The 22,253-nt window shown below is 31.4% G+C and overlaps 4 protein-coding genes across 4 annotated transcripts; 3 read left to right on the forward strand and 1 right to left on the reverse strand.

Moving 5' to 3' along the window:
- The first annotated feature begins 453 nt into the window (after positions 1 to 453).
- LOC110662933 (homogentisate phytyltransferase 1, chloroplastic) lies at positions 454 to 6,009 on the forward strand. Its single transcript, XM_058129448.1, has 12 exons — positions 454 to 571; positions 1,973 to 2,289; positions 2,399 to 2,482; positions 2,577 to 2,651; positions 3,875 to 3,958; positions 4,036 to 4,125; positions 4,247 to 4,348; positions 4,465 to 4,560; positions 4,643 to 4,714; positions 4,826 to 4,924; positions 5,093 to 5,197; positions 5,279 to 6,009. Exons 1-12 carry the CDS (start codon positions 502 to 504, stop codon positions 5,318 to 5,320), a joined length of 1,236 nt encoding a protein of 411 aa, XP_057985431.1. The 5' UTR covers positions 454 to 501; the 3' UTR covers positions 5,321 to 6,009.
- A 734-nt stretch (positions 6,010 to 6,743) lies between these two features.
- LOC110662951 (aspartate aminotransferase, chloroplastic) lies at positions 6,744 to 10,904 on the forward strand. Its single transcript, XM_021822127.2, has 11 exons — positions 6,744 to 7,068; positions 7,259 to 7,336; positions 7,621 to 7,815; positions 7,969 to 8,007; positions 8,094 to 8,183; positions 8,282 to 8,390; positions 8,474 to 8,583; positions 9,020 to 9,163; positions 9,309 to 9,475; positions 9,594 to 9,858; positions 10,590 to 10,904. The coding sequence occupies exons 1-11, from the start codon at positions 6,997 to 6,999 to the stop codon at positions 10,719 to 10,721; spliced, it is 1,401 nt and encodes a 466-aa protein (XP_021677819.2). The 5' UTR covers positions 6,744 to 6,996; the 3' UTR covers positions 10,722 to 10,904.
- Positions 10,905 to 11,551: 647 nt separating this feature from the next.
- On the reverse strand, positions 11,552 to 15,102 carry LOC110662941 (probable receptor-like protein kinase At1g80640). The gene is made up of 10 exons (XM_058129586.1): positions 14,572 to 15,102; positions 14,075 to 14,254; positions 13,700 to 13,950; positions 13,478 to 13,610; positions 13,321 to 13,381; positions 13,142 to 13,238; positions 12,899 to 13,001; positions 12,401 to 12,519; positions 12,230 to 12,319; positions 11,552 to 12,059 (listed from the first exon to the last, which is right to left on the reverse strand). The coding sequence occupies exons 1-10, from the start codon at positions 14,729 to 14,731 to the stop codon at positions 11,895 to 11,897; spliced, it is 1,359 nt and encodes a 452-aa protein (XP_057985569.1). The 5' UTR covers positions 14,732 to 15,102; the 3' UTR covers positions 11,552 to 11,894.
- A 5,220-nt stretch (positions 15,103 to 20,322) lies between these two features.
- On the forward strand, positions 20,323 to 21,416 carry LOC110643227 (uncharacterized). The gene has a single exon (XM_021795519.2). The coding sequence runs from the start codon at positions 20,486 to 20,488 to the stop codon at positions 21,014 to 21,016; it is 531 nt and encodes a 176-aa protein (XP_021651211.2). The 5' UTR covers positions 20,323 to 20,485; the 3' UTR covers positions 21,017 to 21,416.
- The last annotated feature ends 837 nt before the right edge of the window (positions 21,417 to 22,253 follow it).

Consider the following 22,253-nt stretch of genomic DNA (forward strand, 5'->3'; position numbering starts at 1 on the left):
AATAAAAAGAGAAAATAATTGTTCCTGTATATAATCATTTTTATATGTTAATGACTTAGGCAAAAAAAAAAGAAGCTTAAAATGATAATTTTTTCCTTTTATCAAATAAACTTAAAGCTATCCCTAATTCACTTAAATAAACATTCAAACTCAAAACAAATTATAAAATTAAAGATAAATTCAATGATATATAATTTAATTCAAAATCAATATATTTAAATTAAATATAAATTTTAATATGGAAAATAAATAAAATTTTTTATAACTTATAAATTAAATAATTTATAGTGATTTACCTATTTGCCCATCACACACACGCCGCGCGTAATGGGTTGAAAAGAAATCACGTCTCTTCTCAGCTGGCAGAATATAAGTCTATTATAAATTCCAGATTCTGAGAGAACAATTCTTTAAATTCAAATTGCAGATTGATTGAGACTTGAGAGAGAGAGAGAGAGAGAGAGAGAGAGAGAGAGAGAGAGAGAGAGAGAGAGGAACAGTATGCTTCAATTTTATCAACGTCCAAGCCTCAGCCTCACTACTCCTCCAATCTCTCTTCTCCTTGAACGAGGTATGTAATGTATCATTTCTCATTGCTCCAGTGATTAATTCAAGTTTTATATGATTTTTAGCAATTAGGATGAATATTTTACTAATTAATTTAATTTTTATGTTTTTTAACAATTTATTTATATATATTTTTTGTTCTTATATATGAATAGATTTATGTTATCAATGTCATATTTGTTTGTTGCTTTCTCCAAGTTTTGCCAATGGCATTAGAATTTGAGATCAAAATCTTCCAATATTGAGATTGTGAGAAAATTGAGAAAACAAGATTCTCATTAAATGAAAAGAAGTACTTCTTTTATACAAGAAAGAAACAGAAAAATAGAATGTGAATTACTCTAAACAGAAACAGAATTAATTTATTTTTGAATAATGAAAACTTATATCGAATCCTATATATAACTATTTTCATTTTCTTTTTTTTTTAAATTTCTATCTATAGAAAAGAAAAAGAAATTAGGGAGAGAAATGTGCCTGGAGTTATATTTCTTCATTTTGAATCTGTTTGGCATTTAAGTTAAAATTATTTTTGAAAAATATATTAAAAATATTATTACAAATCATTTGAAAAAATTATTTAATTATTTTAAAAGTTTTATAATTATATTATAACAAAGTTAATGTAAAAATAATATTAGTTTGTATGTTTAAAATAATATTTTTTTTCCAATAGTAAAAAACTAATATTAAACAGATTCTTTTTTTTTTTTTTGGTGATTTGCGGGGTTACAAGGATTGAATTGTGATATTTAATTAGTTATGCAATCAGTTGGATTAATTTTGAATTGAAATGAAATAACAGAAAATAGAACTAAAAAAATAATATTAATCAAATTGAAATAGAGATTGAACCAAATTGAAAATTTTCAGTTTGGTTTAATTTATTTGTTTGAATTTGTTTTGTTAAGTCTTTTTAATTTTTATAATCTTATCTTTGAGCTATTATAAATTTTATAAATTACATATTATATTCTATAAAAGTTTATAAAATCAATAAAAAATAGTCTTAAATTAGACAAATTGGGCAATTTGATTTTTAATGAAAAATTGAAAATCAAACTACTTAAAAAAATATTAATCAAACTAAAATCTAAAAATTAAATTACAACGGTTTGATTTTATTTTTCATTATAATTAATTTTTACTCACCCCTATATATAACTAAAGACAATAATAGAGTTAGTTTAAGAATTTTAACTCTTTTTCATATAACTAGGCTTCAATTTTATTGAGTAACACTTTATAATTATTTATATCGAATGCATAAATTTAATATAAAAAGATGTACCCTTAAAATTATTAAAAAAATAATTTTAATTATGTAAAAATTCAATTGAGTTTTATTACTTAAGTGATTTATACCAAAGAACGCTAAATGTATCTGTCATCAAATATTTTTCAGGACATGCTACAACAGTTAGTGCTGTGCTAGAAAAACAAGTAAATTACATCCTTAAAGGAAACCAATGCAAAAATCCCATCATTTGTTCTTCAAGATCGGCCAAAAAAAACTGGAAAAAGCGGTACGTGCTGAGAGAAATACGTAAACTACTTGGAGTCAGAAAGAATGGTATTTCTGCCATTTTTGAAAATAATTATAATGAGCATGCATCAAATCTCAAGGATGGTGATAGTTGGTCAAGTTCTATGTGGAGTTCAATTATAAAGCACTTAAATTCCTTGTATCAGTTTTCACGTCCTCATACTGTGATTGGCACTGTGAGTAGTTCTATATTTCAACTCTTCTGTTTCTTGAGAGAGATCAATTAACCAGCTATCTGATATTAGTTTATTCACTTGACTAGCTTGTGTTCTGAATTCTGATCAGATTATAGGAATAACATCAGTTTCCCTTCTTCCAGTCGAAACTATTCTTGATCTGTCTCCCAGATTTTTTATGGGACTACTGAAAGTAAGTTTTGGTTGATTGAATGTACACTAGCTATTATCCTTATCAAAGGGTTTGTCTTAATTACTTTTTTAATGAGAATTAACAACTTGTTCAGGCACTGGTGCCATCAGTGTTAATGAACATTTACGTGGTGGGATTGAATCAATTGTTTGATGTTGAAATAGACAAGGTAAGCAGCAATGTTCAACCACAATATTTATACTTTTTTAGAATTTTAAATTAAACTGAATTGAATTATGAGGAATATCAAATGGATTCTTTTTAGTTTGGTTTAATTGAAAATTTTCTTTAAGAACTAAATCAAATTGAATAAAATGATTTTTTAAAAATTTTAAATTGAACTGAATGACTCAACTTAACTAAACTTTTATCTCAAAATATTATGGTCAGCTATATGGATTCTTTTTCTCCACTCTAAATGATTTTGAGTTAAATTTTCGAAAATATGTAATGCTTCTAAGTCATGTTGTACTACTCTCCTCCAAATTAGTTTAGATTTATTCATTTTCTTTCTATCCTCTAACTTAATGTGTTCTACTTGTCTAACTGGAATTTCGTATGTCTGCACTTCATATGACCAAATCATCTCAATCTCCCTTCTCTCAACTTATCCTCAATTTACACCACTCCTATCTTTTCTCTAATACTCTCATTACGGACTTTATCTAGTCTATTATGATCACTCATCCACCTTAACATTTTCATCTCGGCAACTCTTATCTTAGACACATACGATTCCTTTAGTACCTAACACTCATTACCATATAACATGGCTGGTCATATGGTTGTATGGTAAAATTTTCCTTTCAACTTATTGGGAATATTGCGATCACATAAAACTCCCGTGGCACATCTCTATTTCAATCATATGATCTTAATCCTATGACTAACATCCTTCTCACATCCCCCATCTACTTGAAGGATTGAGCCGAGATATTTAAAGTGATTACTTTGGGACAGTATCACTCTATCCAAACTAACTCTTTCCCTATCACCAGTTCGGCCTTTAGTGAACTTGTAATACATGTATTCTGTCTTCGTTCTACTTAACTTAAAACCTTTTGACTCTAGAGTATTTTTCTAAAACTCTAACTTTCTATTGACTCCTTCTTACGTTTCATCCATCAAAACTATATCATCCGCAAACATCATGCATCAAGAGATACTCTCTGTATATGTTTCGTCAATTCATCTAAAGTTAATATAAAAGAGTAAGGCTTACAGTTAAACCTTAGTGTAATCTAACTGAGATAGGAAAACTAAAATTACTAAACCAAAATTAAATTTTAAATTAAATTGATTTAGTAGATTTTTTTAACACCCCTATTGGTACATTAGACGCATCAACAATATAGTTTTTTCACCTTGATGTTTTCTTTCTCACGCTCCTAGGTAAATAAACCCTATCTCCCACTTGCTTCTGGCAATTTCTCAATAGAAACGGGTATCATAATCGTGGCTGCATGTTTACTGCTGGTGAGTATAGTTTTTCTCTTAATTTAATTTCTTCATGAAGCTGTTCATATTTACAGCAGATCTCATATATTCATCAGAGTCTGGCTATGGGAATTATGTTTCAATCCCCACCACTTCTTGCAGCCCTCCTCATAAGTTTTGCTCTTGGAAGTGTGTATTCCATTGAAGTAAGCTACTAATTCTCCATACTGATTTATCGTGTAATGCAAATAGCTAAGAGACTTGGAAATTTAATGAACATTACAAACTCATAGTTTAGAAACTGTGTGCGTGAATGTGTAATTATAGCTTCCCTTTTTGAGATGGAAGAAACATGCTTTTCTTGCTGCAAGTTGTATCCTGATCGCGAGAGCAATGGTTGTTCAACTTGCTTTCTTTGTACACATCCAGGTAATTCTCAGATTCTTCATTTCATATCACGCATAGTGTTCAAGAGCCCACACCTAGCTATTTCCTCCTGTTTTTTTCTTTTTACTGATTTGTTAATGAGGGGCCTAAAAATGCAGAAATTTGTTCTTGGCAAACCCATAGTTATATGCAGATCGTTGGTGTTTGCAACTGCCTTCATGTGTTTCTTCTCTGCTGTTATTGCACTATTCAAAGTAACCCCTCAACCACTGTTGCTGCAAGCAAGCTTAACTTGTACTGGAAGTGAACTTTAATTTGTTTCTGATATCTGAATAGGACATCCCTGATGTTGATGGGGACAGAGATTTTGGGATTCAATCATTCAGTCTCAGCCTTGGCCAAGAAAAAGTAAGTAAACAAATTAATTACACCTCATATTCATTTGAATTTTCTTGTTGCAGGAAGAAGAAAAGAGAAGGAAATAAGATATCTATTAAATTAAATACTTTTATTTGCAAGGTCTTTTGGCTTTGCGTTAACATGCTGTTATTAGCCTATGGAGCTGCTGTGGCAGTAGGAACTTTTTCTCCTTCCCTCCTACCAATCAAGCTTGTCACAGTATGTATTGTATTCCTATAAGCAATTAATAATTGTGCATGCAAGTGTGTGATTGTTTTCACCCTTTTATGGTTGAGATTATGGTACTAGAACCGTATCCAGAACCATAAAATCTCAGGCAACTCAAAGAGATGTTATCGTTTGTAAAGATTTATTTGTTCAATGCAGATGGTAGGGCACAGCACCATTGCTTGGATTTTGTGGAGGCAGGCACAGTCTGTTGATCTCAACAGCAAGTATTCTATTACTTCATTTTACATGTTCATATGGAAGGCAAGTGATCCCATCTCATTTTTGCTGTCAATGATAAGAAACCTAAGACAAAATTCTTACCAATATTCATCTCCTTTACAGTTATTCTATGTGGAGTATTTCCTCATCCCTTTTGTGCGGTGAGAGTGACAAGTATTAAAGGTTTGAAACTTCAACAGGATAATACAGTTCTGGAGGAACAATTGTTACAGGACAGATGATTTTTTATCTGGATCCTCGGACAGATTATCATCACCATCGTCAGTACTATCAGTCTGGGAAGACTCTTCATCCTTTTACAGTTATACCGTTTATGCTGCAATTATTACTGTTTGCACCCATAAAATCATTTCTTAACACATCTGAATCTGTTATTAATTGATGATGGCTTGTAGTTGATGGCTGTCCAAGGCAACAAAACAATGGATATATTAGTTTTATTAATGAGTTCCAGTTCAAATGTGAATGGATATATGAATGACTTTTTCTTGGTGCCATGCTTGATATTTATAGTTCTGCATTTGAGAATAACAATACAATTTTCTTTTATTAGATCCATCAAATACATCTCTTTCTTTCAATTCCAATTCACTCAATAATTAAAATAATAAATTTTTCTTATTCGCAAATGAGTTATATATCTCTGGACAAATAAATAATTTTACACTAATTATTTTCCTTTCCTCTCCTATGTTATTCACTGGCAGACAAAGCTAAGGCAGGGCAGATGGAATTAGGAAAATTGGTTAGAAGAACTTGCCTTTGCTTGCTGATCTACCAGCTTCTGCTCGAGAAGCAGCACAAACGAGAGTGAACATTGTAAAATACCATGCTCAACGCCCTGAATTTTATAATTTTTTATTATTTTAATGGAAGAGAAAGGTTTTGAAAGTTTTTTAGAAATTTTGTAGAAAAAAGTTTTATTGACTTATTGATTTGATGAATTGAAAAATAAATGTTTTAAAATTTAAACTTTTAAAAACTAATATTATGAAACTATAAATTTGTGTTTGAGAACGACTTATTATGTATGGTTTTTAAATGTTTAAATTTTCAACATAAATTTATAATTTTAAAATCTTAAAAAACTTCTTCTTAAACAAAGTTATGCGCGAATAATTCTACTCCTTAAATAGATTCTGGATTTATTTGAAATCTTTATTAAAATTGTTATAGAGTAAAATACGTTCAGATGTTAAAAATTATTTTAAAGTTAAATTTAACATGTTTTAATTTTAAAAAATTTTAAAATAATTAAATAAAATTTTTTATTTTTTAACAAAATCTAAAATAATATTTTTTTTAAAAAAATTATATATATATATATATATATATATATATATATATATATATATTAATCTGGGTTTCTATTGAATATTGATTCCATTTTTTTGAGTTGAAACCTCATGGGTTGGGCTTGTAGGACGAGGCCAAAAGAAGGCCCATTGTTCACTAATAAACGGAACAATATTGTTGACCGTTGAGAAATTAACAACTAACCGCAACATGTTTTGCGCTGTAAAATGACTAATTTGCCCTTAGAAGTAGTCATTATTCGAGGTTTCACCACCTGCAGCGTAAATTCAAAGCCCTCACTTTAACGAACTTAACCCATTGGAGCCATCGCCCACTGAACCTTCTTATTTCCTCGGTCTCATCCCATCTCAATTTCAACCGTTCTCAGGTTAAATTAGTTCACTCCCTTATATCATTCTTCATTTCTTGACTCCTCAATCCTAATCACCAATTTTCACAGATCACCCAAACTTGGATACAAAATCTAATTGCTCTCAGCTCAACTGTGTCAATTTGATTCGGATATGGCTTCTTCAATGCTTTCTTTAGCTTCCGCTTCTCCTTCTGCTTCGCTTTCTATGCATGACACTCTCAAGGTACTATTAGTTAGTTTTAATTCGTTTTCTTTTACTAATTTTTTGAAGATTAGTGCCTGGTTTGATTTTCCCTCAGTTGATTCCTTATTGTGAATTGAAGTTAGTATTACAGTCTCAAATTTTCTTCTTTTGGAAACCAAATGGGTGTTTATGGCGTCGTTCATGACTGCTTATTCTACTTTCTGTACAGGGAAAGGTGAGGCTTGGAAGTGGCAATTTGACTGCGTGGTTTCACAAGGAGAAATCCAATCCCTTTATAAACACTAAGGTATTCGTTGACTTTAGGGCCCTTATTTTGTTCTATGCAGATTATGTAGGCAGCTACAAGTGTATGTTGTTTTATTGATTTATTTGTTGTTTTCATTGTATCCAAAGTCATGAGTTCCGGATGAACTCTTTTTGGTGCCTTTTATTGAAAAGGCTATAGCTTTCTATTCATGCTTGGCTCTAGTCTAATAGAGGATTAGCATGCAGCTTGGATCAGTAAGATGTGAAGTGTGAACTTGATCTGTTTTATTTTAGGGATCTGAATTTGTAATTTTGCATTTGCAGTCTTCAGGCAGGATATCTATGGCTGTTGCAGTCAATGTTTCTCGTTTTGAGGGTATAACAATGGCCCCCCCTGATCCAATTCTTGGAGTTTCTGAAGCTTTTAAAGCAGACAATGATGAAAAGAAACTCAATCTTGGAGTTGGGGCCTACCGAACTGAAGAGCTACAGCCTTATGTTCTTAATGTTGTTAAGAAGGTCAGATTCCCTTTTTGTTCCATTTAGTAAGTAGTAATGTTTCTTGAATGATAACCTGGTTTTTCCAATGTTATGGACAGAAATGATTATTGGTTTCGTTGATGACTAAATTAAGTCAGATTAATTTTATTGAAACTGTTTTTGTTTCTCCAGGCTGAGAATCTTATGCTCGAGAGGGGTGAATATAAAGAGGTACTTTAATGAACTCAAGTGTCTGAATGATCTGATTTGCCCTCCTTACTTGATTTAACTTGCTTTATATTGATTGTCTTATCTAGTATCTTCCCATAGAAGGTTTGGCTGCATTCAATAAGGTGACTGCAGAGTTATTACTTGGAGCAGACAACACAGTGATAAAGCAACAAAGAGTATGTGAAAAGAAAGGATTTTGCATCTTTTAAAAAAAATTCACTTGTGTTGATAGTTCATTCCCAACTTTTTGTCAAAAAAAAAAAAAAAAATCCAGGTTGCAACAGTCCAAGGTCTTTCAGGCACTGGTTCTCTTCGTTTAGCTGCGGCTCTCATTGAGCGATATTTTCCAGGGGCAAAAGTCCTGATATCATCTCCAACTTGGGGTATGTAACATTTCTCCCTTGTAAATTTTTATACTATTTCCTCAGGATACCAACTTCTCATGGCCAATCTAATTATTTTGTAGGTAATCACAAGAATATTTTCAATGATGCTAGAGTCCCTTGGTCTGAGTACAGATACTATGATCCCAAAACAGTTGGGTTGGATTTTGAGGGAATGATAGCAGACCTAAAGGTTAACTCTCAACCACTAATGTCAAACTTGAATGCTTCTGACCCGTACCATATTGATCTATTGGAATTGCCTTGCCAATGCTAAATGAACATAATGTTGGTAGATTGTTCATTACTTTTTCATTTATTCATTCCTTTAAGAAATATTTTACTGTCCCCCTCATTGGAGGAAGTGAATCTTGAAGGAGCCATGTAAAGAATACACCACTGATGCTTGGTATAGGAACTCATAGATGTGAAAGAAGAAAAGGTAGGAAAAGAAAAGTTAAAAGAATTCTAGATGATAGACCAAATTTCTGCAATGTCAATTTAGTAATTAGGCAATTAATGATATGCAACTTTTCTGTTTTTGTCTTTTTTTTTTCTTAGTTGTTTGTTAATAATCTCAGTTTCAGATTAAATCATGTCTCTAATATATGCATTGATTTTTCATTCAGGCAGCCCCTGAAGGATCATTTATTTTGCTTCATGGCTGTGCTCACAACCCAACTGGTATAGATCCAACCCCTGAACAGTGGGAAAAAATTGCCGATGTCATTCAAGAGAAGAACCACATTCCATTTTTTGATGTTGCATACCAGGTATAAATTATTATTTTTAGCTACTGCATCATGATGGACTGGAAATGTGTGATGTGCATGTGTGAGTGGTGGTTTGACTTTGTAACATCACTTTTCAAAATTGTTTGGAATTAGTATTTAATCTTAATGCTTTAATATTCTTTAGGGATTTGCTAGTGGAAGCCTTGATGCAGATGCAGCATCAGTGAGGTTGTTTGCTGCACGTGGAATGGAGCTTCTGGTAGCTCAGTCATACAGTAAAAACTTGGGTCTATATGCAGAAAGAATTGGGGCAATCAATGTCATCTGCTCATCAGTAGATGCCGCAGCAAGGTCCATGGGCCGATTTGCTATGATATGCTTGTTAACTTCTAGGTTAAGTTTCAGATAGCATTTCTCTTACATCGAAGTACCTGCTTAAATTCTCTTGTTTTTCCTTTGAAACTTTCAGGGTTAAGAGCCAGCTGAAAAGGCTTGCACGACCAATGTACTCAAATCCTCCTGTACATGGGGCTAGGATTGTTGCCAATGTTGTTGGGGATCCAACTCTCTTCGATGAATGGAAAGCAGAGATGGACATGATGGCTGGAAGGATAAAAGGTGTTAGACAGAAATTATTTGATAGTCTTTCTGCAAAAGATAAGAGTGGGAAGGATTGGTCTTTTATATTAAAGCAGATTGGCATGTTCTCCTTCACAGGATTGAACAAAGCTCAGGTAAGTTTTATTTCAAATTCCACACTATATGCTCATCAAGGAGTCTTGATCTCTTGTTTTCCAGTCCTTCATCCTGGCTGTAGGGGTTTCTGTGATAGTAAATTTTGACTATTTTCCCTGTGCCATCTGATGCAATTTTTTTTGTCTTCTAAGACCCCATACAATTTTGTTGTGGTTTCAAAACTATTGGAAAAGCTTCCTCTTCTTTCATGCAATATTATCACTATGTTCAGTAAAAATACAAAGGAAACCAACCAGTAGAAGTAATAAGAAGAAAGAGGTGAGAGGAAATAAATGTTGGTCCCTTTGTTTGAGTTGAATTTTTAAAATTGTGTTGCTGGAATCGGTGGGCCCAAATGGCCAATGGGAAATAATATAACACTGCAAACCTCCATGAGTTGTGATTCCCCTTTACCAAGCAGATGTCAAGGATCTTTCCTTCACAAAATCCTTTTCCTTTCCTCCCAATTTTCTACCACAGTATAGGTAGTATACTTCCTCAATCATCAATTCATTAATGAATTGGTTATATCTAGGATAACCTCTGATTTCCATATTGTGTTTGCATATCAACTTCCCTGATTGTTTGGAGATCATAAGTTCTAAAACTGTGACAGTGTGACTGGTCTGACACATCTAGAATCATTTCAAATATTTGTTTGTGAAACAGTTAAGAGTGTCTTCCTATACACCTGATTTTTTTGTATTACTCTTTTTTTTTTCCTGATCAGAGCGAGAATATGACCAATAAGTGGCATGTTTACATGACAAAGGATGGAAGGATTTCCCTGGCTGGATTGAATTTGGCCAAATGTGAATACCTTGCAGATGCAATTGTTGATTCATATCACAATGTCAGTTGAAATGATAGAAGCATGAGTTGCTCATATTAGAAGCAAACCTTGGAAAGTTTTGGTGAGTTCAATGTTTTACTGAGCTAATATGACTTTAAATTTTGTAATAAATGTTTAAGTCCACCATCAGAAATCCCTGTAATGGGAGAATTTTATGTGAGATTAGTAATCATATTCCAGTCTCTTTTAACATTTGGATGATTGAGTTGTCTTTGCCATGCTTAGGCTAAGGGGCTTAATTCTGTGTGAGAAGTTCAAACAGTTGATAGCATGGACGAAGACCCATTGTTCTTATTCCTGAAAAGATAATTTACTAATTAGTATAGTTATAGAATGATCTTAATGTTGTAACTTTGCTTAGAATATGCATCGTGTAGCAGTTTTTCTTTACGAGTTTTGCTTTAAAAATTGACAAAGAAAGGGTTTACTTAGTCCTCACCACACAATTAAGGTATTAGGTGGTAGTTGATTAGAGGAAATTGAATGATGGAATGAGAATGGAGGGTTAACTCTTCAACCTCATTTATGAGTTATTGTAGAATGTAAATGAAAGTTGATGACCTGATGGAAGTTAAGCTTGTTTTTCTCAACCTCTGACTTGAGGATTAAAGGGTGAAGGTTAAGCTTACATTAAAGATTTTAAAGGTTTTACCTCCATTAACCTTTTGCTTAAAAAAAATAAAAAAAAATAAGGTGAAGTCAATTAATTTCTTTTTATTTATTAACCCTTCATTCCATGCTTCTAAAACTCCCATTTAAGGCCTATGGCAAGGAGAAAAGAAAGAATCATATTCTGGAGAAGACCCTGCAAATTATTCTGAGATCCTGACGCCCAAAAAGATTCATGATCCACTGGATGTAAAAACCTGTTATATAAGATCTTGAGTGCATACAAGATCTTTTTTTCCCCTATTTTTTGGGAAAAGCAAACAAATGTTCTCTTGAGAATTCTATATTAACTAGGTACAATTGCTTCAATTTACAAATGTGCAAAAAATTCCACTATTCTTCAGTCCAACTAGAAAGACCCATTCTCCACCGAAATTGATGGAGTTATAAATTTCCCAGCAAGAACATTAATATGCACATAACCAAGTTCAATGGCATTGAACTATGCATTTATCTAACAAAAAACTGAAAAAAGAAAATGATGCATCAACATCAGAAAAGTTATCTTCTTGTTTAGCCACTACTCTGCCGCCCTGCAGGCGGTGCAGCCTGTGTTGTAACTCTTAGCGTCCCTCCAAGTTCAACAGGAATGAGTGGGACCAGAGAGTGTACAACATCTGTTATGAGTGGCCGATATGATGGTTCTGGTTGCACACACAGCACTGCCACTGCTGCAACCTGCACACAAAGATTGAATCACCTTGAGCAAAACCCAATTACCACATCAATTCTTTATTACCTAGGCAAAGTCTAACCAACCAACCTGACTACCACAATCCAAAAGAGTTTATTGTTGATAAAAATAAATCCCAACTTTATATGTTAATAATAACTTATAGTTAACAAACCTGGAATAAGTACTTCTCATCTACAGTATCTTTTATCACAGGATCCACGATGTTTGGAAGTGAGGCTCTGTTAGTGAGCTGAGGCATGGCCTGCATTTAAAATAAGCTAAAGCATTAAATATTGGATCCCTCCCAATCCCAAAGAGGATCATAATGGATCAGAAGACATACCCATGTTACAATAGATTGGCAATGATCTGGTGCCAGTTTTTCCACAGGCCTTCTCCTCAGTAGAAGCTCCAAAAGCACAACTCCAAAAGCATAAACATCACTCTTCTCTGTTAACTCACCTAATGCAGTTGAAAAAAGAAATCATTTTTCTTTTACCCTTAAGAAAGAGCATTATTGAATTTTACATCTGGTTTTTGGGCATATAAGGTTGTTAGGATTAAGACAATTATTGCAGATGCTAGCAGTGCAGTACATGTGGATTGAAGACAGCTTTGTCTGGGAGAATACTAATTATATAGTTATCAATATCATCACATCACATAAAATATTGCAAGTCATTAAATTATGTTACATCCACTTCAGCAAGGGAAATATTTTCTCTCTGATACTTAAGTAACCATATAAATTATAAATACCACTGTCTAACAAAATGAAAATGATTAATGAAAAAATTCTCCTAAAGTCAGAATTAAGCATATAACAATTCAGTTAGCATACCATCCAACAAATACTCTGGGGCTACATAACCCACGGTGCCGGAAAGCTTGAGTTTGCTCCTGTTCTGGGAGCTATCAGCTACGGCAAGACCAAAATCCGATAGCTGAAACCAGACAAAAAAGAGAGAAGAGGAGGTTAGTGAACTTTTTCCTTGGCATGAGAATGGGGTAGGAATAGTTTAATCACATGAGAGTATTGTAGATAGATAAGCATGGAAGACAATATAATAGCGTACTCTTTTACCTTGGCATTGAAGTTGGAGTCCAAAAGTATATTAGAAGATTTCAGATCTCTATGGATCACTGCTGGTTTGCAGAATTCATGCAGATATTCTAATCCTCTGATACACAATTGGACATAAAGAAATACTATAAGAAACAAAAATAGCAATCCAAAGGTGTTGATATACAAAACAACCTCACCTTGCTGTGTCGAGAGCAATCTTCAACCGGATATACCAACTTAATGAAGATCCATGAGGTCCTATAACATAAACAAAATCCAAATAAACAAAACTATGAATTTCTTTTTTTAGCACAATTTCCAATAAAAAAGAAAAATATGAGAAGAAAGTATCACCATGCAATAGATCTTCAAGGGACCTATTTTGCATCAATTCGTAGACAATAAACCCCGTGTCCTCATGAACACTATAACCCACAAGAGAAATGATATTTGGATGATGAATTTTGCTTAACAAATCCACCTCATTCTGCAATTACAAGCGAAAGATTGAAGTAAAAAATAATGGAGGTAACCAACAAAAAGAAAGGGCGAGCAAACCTCCAATATATACGGTACCTCAAATTCTCTCCTGGCATTTTCAGCTGCACAGTCTAGTTTCTTCACTGCAACTTGCTTGTTATCTTCCAATAATGCTTTATAAACATGTCCAAATCCACCCTTGCCTAATAAATTGTCATCTCCAAAATTTTTAGTGCTCTTCTCTAGTAGCTTATAGTCAATCAATGAAACTGATCCCCTGTTACTAACCATCCTCAATGAACTAAATTTACCCAAGAATGGCGTTACTGATACCCCTTTCTCAACATCTTCACGTTTAGAACCCACAGAACAGAAAGAAAAGAAAAAACAAAGAAATTAGGCAATAGCACTAGATCAGACCACAAATTTGAAGTAAAAAACAGAAATGAGTATAAATGCAAAAGAGGGCACCTGAAAGCTGGGCATTTTCCTTTCTATGACAGAACTTCCAATAATAAATGCAACAACCAAACAACGAGACAAGGACGATTATAGCCAGAATGCCACAAGCAACAGTAAGTAATATGGCTATTTTCTTGTCTAACTTCATCTTGTGGTGATCCTCCTCCGTTCCCAGTTGCGATTGGATTCCTGATAATGAGTTACATACAAAAGCAAGCTTGCAATGCTTAAGCTTAATCTTTGAGAAAATGGAAAAAAAAATCATAAAAACAAAATCTTGAGATTCTGTCAAAACCTAGTCAAGAGACGAGAAAGGTAACATTTTGATGAAATCGCAGAAAGAATTGTAAATCATATCAACCAATAAATTATTTACCATTTCTTAATTTTGAATGAATTTGCAGATAACTTCTAACCAGCTTTAAAAACCATTTTTAAGGGGGAAAATGGGAGATTTTGTTAAGAGAACTGAAATGAGCACAAACGAGAAAGCTCAAGTAGAGTACCTGGAGAGAAGGCAGCCATAGAAGCAGAAACTGTAGAAGAAGGAGAGGAAGCTGGAGAGGAAACAAAAGGGTCATGTAAAGGTACAGCATATACAAGAAAGAAGCGAAAGTTCCAAGAGGGTATATAGAGAAGAAGGAGAAGAAGAAGCACAAGCTTCATTGTTTGTTTGTTTGTGAGTTCAAAAAACACATTAAAGAGACAGATATCACATATGTTAGTCCCCTGGCCAGCCTGCCTTGTGGTGCTTGTGGGTTCAAACAAAAAGGACAGAAAAAGAGATCACAAACTTGAACAACAACCCAAGAACGGTAAAGATTGCTGATACTTAAACGAGTTTTTGGATCTTCTAGTTCTTGGGCTCGTCCATTCTTGTTTTCAAATGGATTGTAAGCATAAAAGAAAATATTTTTTTAACAGTGTTTCTAAGCCTGCAAAAGGCCAAAAGAAAGGGAGACAGAAAGAAGCAGAGGAAAGCTTATTCGGATGGGAATGGGCACAAGTGAAGTGCATACAGAAGAAATTGCTTCTCTGCTATCCTCTAAAGGCTGTGAATTGTGAAGGCCAGCTGGTTCTCCTCTCACAAGTCAAAGTCACCCTCTATTTTTGCAAAAGAAAAATTAAAATTTTTACCACAATTTTTGAAAAAGATTTTATTTTTTATTTTTCTCAATTACTTAAATAAATTATTAAATAATATTTTATAACATAGAGTAAGTTCTCAATTAATGGATTAATTTTTTTTGTGGTATTATTATTATTATTGTTAAATTTGGTGTCATGTAAATAAATTTTATTAATCAATTAATTGAAAACTGACTGTATATTAAAATTAATATATAAATTTAAAATTTTATCTGAATGATTGAAAAATAAAGTATGAATTATTTTAAAAATTATGAAAAAGTTAAAAAACTTTTTAGTAATTAAATATTTATTTCTTGAAAACTTTTTAACTATATCCTTTTCTAAAATTATATTATTTTTGAGTTTTTTTTAAATATAGAAAATCATTCTAATAAATAATTTTGATTTGTCAAAAAGGACAGAAAACCGTATATTTGTGGTAGCTTTCAATTATTAATACTTTCATTGTTCTTAAAATTTAGGTATGGACATTTTAAAGATTCTTTAATACTGTTTAAAAATTAAAATTTTAGAAGAATTTAATTTAACTAATTTTTTTTGTTAATTCTTGTGTTTATATTCATCAACTAAATTTAAAGCAGCTTTATTTTGGGCAGATGCAAATTAATTGCAGTCAATTTACTTTAATTTAATAATTAAGGTGAAATTATCTGAATATTGAGAATGAAGTTGAATTTCATCAATAATAATCCCTCTACTAATATTAAAATATGAGTTAAAATACTTTAAACATCAATATATAAGAAAATATCATAATGTATAATATTTTAATAAATTAATAAAAATAAAATTATTTATACAATTTAACTCATAATCTTCAAATGATTAAAAAAAATATATGGAATACTCTCATGTTTCAACAAAAATTGGCATTCCTAACAACCCTAAAAGAGACACTAAAGCTAACAAAAAGCATTAAGAATGAGAGTAATTTACCATTATAATAAAAAAAAAATTAATTAAGCAATTAGTTCAGTTTTAAAGGTAATTTGATTCGATTCGATTTTAGATTTTAAAAATTTTAGTTTTTTTGGTTTAGTTTGATTTTGAAAAGAAAAAAAAATACAATCGGGTCAAAGAGAACTGAATTGCTTTATTTTTATGGAATAATTTATGTATTATATGTGTTTTTATATATATAAATTGCTTAATTTTATTGATTGATGATTATTAGATTTAAATCAAACTCAAAATCAAATTAAATAATTTAAAAATTAAGTTAAAAGAAAAAAATCAATTAAAACCTAAAAACCGATCGATTTGAATATAACAAAATAGTACAAGAGTGATTCAATCAATCTTTCATATATTTTAATTTGATTTAATTTTAAAAATATAATAATTTAATTAATTCAATTTTAACGATTATATTTAAATTGAATGTTCAACTCTAACAATAGTAGCAACCGCTACAATAACAATGATAATAATAATAATAATAATAATAATAATAATTAAGAGGGAGGATGTTGGTTAGGGTGAGTAGCCATCGAATCGATTTTGACTCAATTTACAATTTATAAAGATCCAAATCAAATTGTAAATTTTTTATTTTTGTTTATTTTTAATTTAATTTACATTTTTAATTTTTGAAATATAATTTTAATTATAAATTAAGCTGAATCAAATCATTCAAATTTAATTTAATTTAAAATTAATTTTAATTGATCTTAATTTAAAATTAAATCAATGTAATTTTAATTTTTAATAATTTAAGCCATGACAACAATGAATAATTATTGAAAAGATTGCTCTAAATGTCATTTTCATAATTGTCCCCATATATTAATATTATCATTTCAATAATTATACCATCAAATGATAAAAATAATTTCAAATTAAAATAATAATAAAAAATAAAAAAAATCTCACGTGTTAGGTAAATACTGTATTTGAAAGGAGGCAGGTGATCGCTGCCTACCCATTTCCATTTGGGTCCCGTTTCCTATTATTTTTCATTTTTTATTAATTATATTATTCCTCCTGTCTCGCCTGATCTGAGGCCCCACATCATCATCATCATCATCAAATAAAAATTGGAAAATCACCTGGTGGAGATCAGTTGGGCCCCATGAAACTTATCACCTATGGTCAAAGATCGAAATGGGAGAAGAGTGTGAAGAACCGAACCAAGTAACGTAAATTCAACGGCTGCGGCTTATTTTGCTCTGGTTTCAGTGCATTGCCGTTTGTCTTTGTCATGTATGCCGTTTCTTGTTTCTTTTCCGGGAAATGATTCTCTACCTACCATTTGATTTCATTCTTTTTCTCTTTGCCTTAACCATACTAATAATAATAATAATAATAATTATTATTATTATTATTTAATTAATGACTAAGTTATTGTTTTTTTTTTTGTGTGTGTGTTTTAGTTACAAATCATGTGTTAGAACCAAATGATGCCATGAAGGGTTGATTATTTACCTAAAATAAAAATTACACCAATTAGGTTAGTAATCCATGATTCATGAGAACCTAATTCATTCCACTTAGGTTTGTTTGGCATCATTAATTATAAGTAAAAGTTAGTAAAAAGAATGATTTGCTGGATTTAACTAAAACAAAACCCCTATCTCTCAATTTCTCTTTTTATGATGTGATGAGAATTAAGAGTAGAGCCCACTAGCTTTACTGTTTTAGGGTAGGGCCACAAATTTTGAAAAACTGCTTGGATAAGATCATACCACCCATAGGAATCCCCCCTGTAAAAAAATAAGCCATGTACTTAGAGTCGAGATCAAATAAATTCAAAATAATTTTGAATCAAATAAGGACATAATTTTTTAATTAAGGTGAAATAGATTTAATTTTAAAAAAAATATATTTTATCTAATTTTTTAATAATAAAACATTAAAAATAATAATTTTAATATTAAATAATTTTTATTCATCATGTTTTAAAATTATTTCAATTTAAAATAATAAATAACTTTTTAATATTTAAAAATCATGAAAAATAATATTTTATTACACAATTACTTATTTAATCTTAAATAGAAAGTATATGAATTTATTTATTTTAAAATTTATTTTTAGACTTATTTATTCCATCCACAAAAATATAGAAGCTTGTTTTATATTTTTCAATATTTAAATTAATTGAAATAGAGGGATTTAGTGTGTGGTTGATTGATTTTTTTAGTTGTTAAATTTTGATTAAAATTAAAATTTCCTAAAATTAAAAAATAATTTTAATATTATTAAACAGTGACTCATCAATTATTTTAAAAAATTATGAATCGTTATACGATTCAACTTACTTCCAGAATTTGGCAAGCACTTTATTAGATTTTTTTTAGGTTTAATTTAATCATTATATAAAATTATTTCACTCATAGAATTAATTAAGAAAAATAGTAGAATTCATACTTTAATATGGATTATATTTCAATGGTAATAATAAAGGCTTTATCCTTTATCTTATCGATTAAATGGAATATTATTATTATTATTATTATTATTATTTTAATGAATGGGCTCACTATCTCTAATCTGGGCCTAAGTCCAGTGAAAGAAAGGTCTTGTTTGTTTGAGTTAAATAAAAGTTGGCGGCCCAATAAGGATGGGTTGCGTCTCGAAAGTCGCCGACTTCAAATTAGCCAATCAGATAGGTTAACTTGTATTGACCCAGTCTTTTTTGACGTCTACATCATGCCGATCGATGGAAGACACTTGTCCCATGTCTGGCTCCAGCTGTCATTGGCAACCGCCAAGAACTGACCTCGCCAGCAAAAGCACGCAGGCTATCGTGTGGCATTTGCTAAACAAGGAGGCGGAATAATTAAGATCACGGATAATATGGCAGAGGCGGTATCGCACCCACGTCAGGCAGCCCAATCTCCACAACGGAGGGTTGGTGGGCGACCCACGACCAAGTACACCTCCTCACGCGCCCTATTCTCCGTGTTTTGTGCGCAACAAAATTTAATCAATAAACAAATTCGATGGGAATGGGGCCTTCCAAAAAGAAAAAGGAAAACATAAAAAAATATTATATCATTTAATTTTATTTGTGAAAAATAAGTATTAATTTATTTTTGTAATTAATAAAATATATTATTTTTCATTAATAATTATATGATATTAAATATTTAATTAAAATATTATCATTTTTAAAATATAAGTCTCACTTTAATTTATTTAAATTAAAAACTTAATTTCAAATATTAAAAATAAAAATTTTAATCTTATTTTTTATTGTCTTCTTTTCATTAATAAAATTTTGTGAAAATTAATTACCCATGACGATCAAATCAGATTAAACTTATTTTGAAAATTCAAAAAAAAAAGTTATAAAATCGGATGCATATATATAAAAATCGATAATGAAGTATTAAATTATTTTATAAAATTAATGTTATAATTAAATTTGATGTATAATCTTTCTGATCAAAATAATTTTATCCAATGCAACATTTAAAATGACATTATTACCTCTATCAATACAAACACTTAATGTATTCAATAATGTTGATGGTTTTTTTAAAAAGGGCACAATTATGATAGAATTTTTTAAATAAATATTTATTTTAAAGTTTACATAAAATTAATTAAAATATACATGTAATTAAAGTAATAAATATATTAATTTTATACAAATTTCATAATAAATATATAAATATTAACTTATAATAATTATGCTTAAAAAAATATAAACAAAAAGTGGTCAGTATTAAACAAGCATCAATAAGTATTAAAAGTCATTTTATTCGAAAAAATTACAATAAAATGATTCAATTTTGATTTAAAATTGAACTTATATTTAAAATTAAAAATTTAAATAATTAAAATTAAATTAAATTAAATTAAATTAAATTAAAATTGAATTAAAATTAAATAATATTCTAAAATTTCAATTTTAATTTTAATTTTATAAATTTAAGCTAAAATTATCACTTTCCAGTGGCAACTGCTCTCCTATTACTGGAGGGCTTTAAGCTTAATTTTCTGATCTCTTCCAAATTTTACCTTGAAAAATAAGGGGAAAAAAAAAAAACCAAGACCAAGTTTAGTTACGTGTAGTCACGCTTTTCTCACGCGTTTCTCACGAGAGTGGCTACAAAAATTTCCATCAAATCAAACTTGCTTTCCTGTCCTGTAAGTAACCGCTTCTCCACGCCCATTGCAATTTGCAAATTCTCTCTCTATAAAATTCAGACTTTCTCGCCTTCTGTTAGCTACTGTTTTCCTCTTCCTTCAAAATACACTAAGCTCTGTCCTGAATCTCAATAAAATTTAAGATTTTTCTTTCATAATTTTGTGCAACAAATGGGTGTTGCTGTCCTTAATCCTCGGGACTGTCTCCAGAATCCTTTGTCGTTCCGACAAGATCTGATATCACCCCCTCCTCGCATGAAAACTCCTAGAAAGCCTAATACAAACCGGCCGAATCGGCCTCAACCTAACCGCAAGAAGCGGAGCCCCAGCACCTCACCTCCTTCACGCGCCGTCGTTTATCCCCAGGTCGCTGCCAAAAACCTGGTTATGGGTCAGGTCAAAATTCTTAAACGCGGCGAACAACTAGCTAAACCTACGTCAGAGAAGGTTTCTCAACCTGCTAAAGTTGAGAAAATGGAAGAGCTAGATCTCCAATCTACTCATCGGCTTGGACTTCCGACTCAGATCCGACTGACTGAGGCCAATAAAGCTAATGGCTTTTATGCTGGATCGGCTTTTATTACTTCGCCACCGCCTAGTTCGCTCCCTTTGCCGGCGTTTTTCATGAAAAAGTGTGTCGTGGGTGTTAAGAACACCGATGCTACTAGTGATTTACGACGGATTCTAGGCCTTAGCTTATAGTGTTTAGGCCATGGAAGATTGGTGGTGGGTGGATAGATGTGATGTGAAGCTGTAATCCCTTTTTTTTTTTTTTTTTTTTTTGGTGTTTGCAATCCATTCTCCCTTATTTTTTCAAGGGGAAGATTGAGCTTGCTTACCCAAATACGCGACTGGCAGGCACAGACGCGGTACCTAATTAGTGCTGTTAATGTATAGCTTTGATTGTGGTTAGCTAAATTATGTCAGCATAGGATCTAGATCTACATGGGGTGTGTGTTGTGGGATTTTATGATTTTTTTTTTTTAATTTATCTTACTCTTATTTAGATACAGGTGCTATTATCGTACCTGGGAATTGGTTTGTTTCTTATCTTGTATCCGGTTGTTAGTTGTCTGAAATGAATTTCTTCTTTTTAATGTTAGTTCACATGGCCTGGTTCTTTCCTTTTCCATTCTGAAACATATTGCTTTGGACTTTGGAGTATGTTACAGGAAATTAAAATTTATTACTGGATCTGAATTAAGAAGCCATAGACCATAGTTATGGTGCACATCAACACATGTGGATAAACTAAAGTCTTCCTGTCAGAAGCTGCTTATGCGCGAGGAAAACTTGAAGCTTTTCCAACTACAAAAAAGTTTTGTGTGATAATCGTTTTCCGTTCATAGGTTGGCACAGGTTAGGCAGATTGCAGATATATGGTTTAATCAACAATTCAAATACTTGTTACTTAGCAGTTGTATGTAGTTCATGTTGGCTCTGACTTCTTAAGATTGCAAGTGAAAAAACTGGAGGGTAAACTCTCTGTTTTAATCTGTTGATGATTGGATAAACGCTACGTGGTGTTTCAAGCTGTGTCGAATTTGTTTCTGGCCTGATGGGCAGAATCCCTCCTGCAGTTACCTTTACAGAGAGCATACCCTTCAAATTCTGCGAACCATTTGCTCTTCCATCATCAATTATTTCATCTGCTTTGTGGCTGGTTGATGTTTATGTTGATTTTCTCCCTTTGAAAAGGACAGTCTGTTAATTAGATGAATATTATTATTCCAATTTTCGTAATACACAATGGAATATATTGGATTACAAGTTATTGCAATCTCAAGCTACATATATTTTGTGTTTCAATTATGGCTTGGGTAAATATTTTTTTGCCTTTACTGCTCTGTATTTCACTCTAATCTCAGATGCTTTATCTTCCTCCTTAAGCATTCAATGATTACCTTCCTCTTAAGCTGAAAGTCTCCGTTTGATTAAT

Source organism: Hevea brasiliensis, chromosome 11 (genome assembly GCF_030052815.1).
Source record: "Hevea brasiliensis isolate MT/VB/25A 57/8 chromosome 11, ASM3005281v1, whole genome shotgun sequence".
NCBI lineage: Eukaryota > Viridiplantae > Streptophyta > Magnoliopsida > Malpighiales > Euphorbiaceae > Hevea > Hevea brasiliensis.

Excerpts from the sequence above, each read along its gene's own strand:
- LOC110662933 (XM_058129448.1), top strand. The coding sequence starts at position 502 with ATGCTTCAATTTTATCAACGTCCAAGCCTCAGCCTCACTACTCCTCCA. Across the intron at positions 4,126-4,246 it reads GAAGTGTGTATTCCATTGAA|CTTCCCTTTTTGAGATGGAA; the intron begins GTAAGCTACTAA and ends GTGTAATTATAG. Across the intron at positions 4,561-4,642 it reads CTGTTATTGCACTATTCAAA|GACATCCCTGATGTTGATGG; the intron begins GTAACCCCTCAA and ends ATATCTGAATAG.
- LOC110662951 (XM_021822127.2), top strand. The coding sequence starts at position 6,997 with ATGGCTTCTTCAATGCTTTCTTTAGCTTCCGCTTCTCCTTCTGCTTCG. Across the intron at positions 7,337-7,620 it reads ATCCCTTTATAAACACTAAG|TCTTCAGGCAGGATATCTAT; the intron begins GTATTCGTTGAC and ends TTGCATTTGCAG. Across the intron at positions 9,859-10,589 it reads CAGGATTGAACAAAGCTCAG|AGCGAGAATATGACCAATAA; the intron begins GTAAGTTTTATT and ends TTTCCTGATCAG.
- LOC110662941 (XM_058129586.1), bottom strand. The coding sequence starts at position 14,731 with ATGAAGCTTGTGCTTCTTCTTCTCCTTCTTCTCTATATACCCTCTTGG. Across the intron at positions 14,255-14,571 it reads TATGGCTGCCTTCTCTCCAG|GAATCCAATCGCAACTGGGA; the intron begins GTACTCTACTTG and ends ACTCATTATCAG. Across the intron at positions 13,382-13,477 it reads CCTTGAAGATCTATTGCATG|GACCTCATGGATCTTCATTA; the intron begins GTGATACTTTCT and ends TTTATGTTATAG.
- LOC110643227 (XM_021795519.2), top strand. The coding sequence starts at position 20,486 with ATGGGTGTTGCTGTCCTTAATCCTCGGGACTGTCTCCAGAATCCTTTG.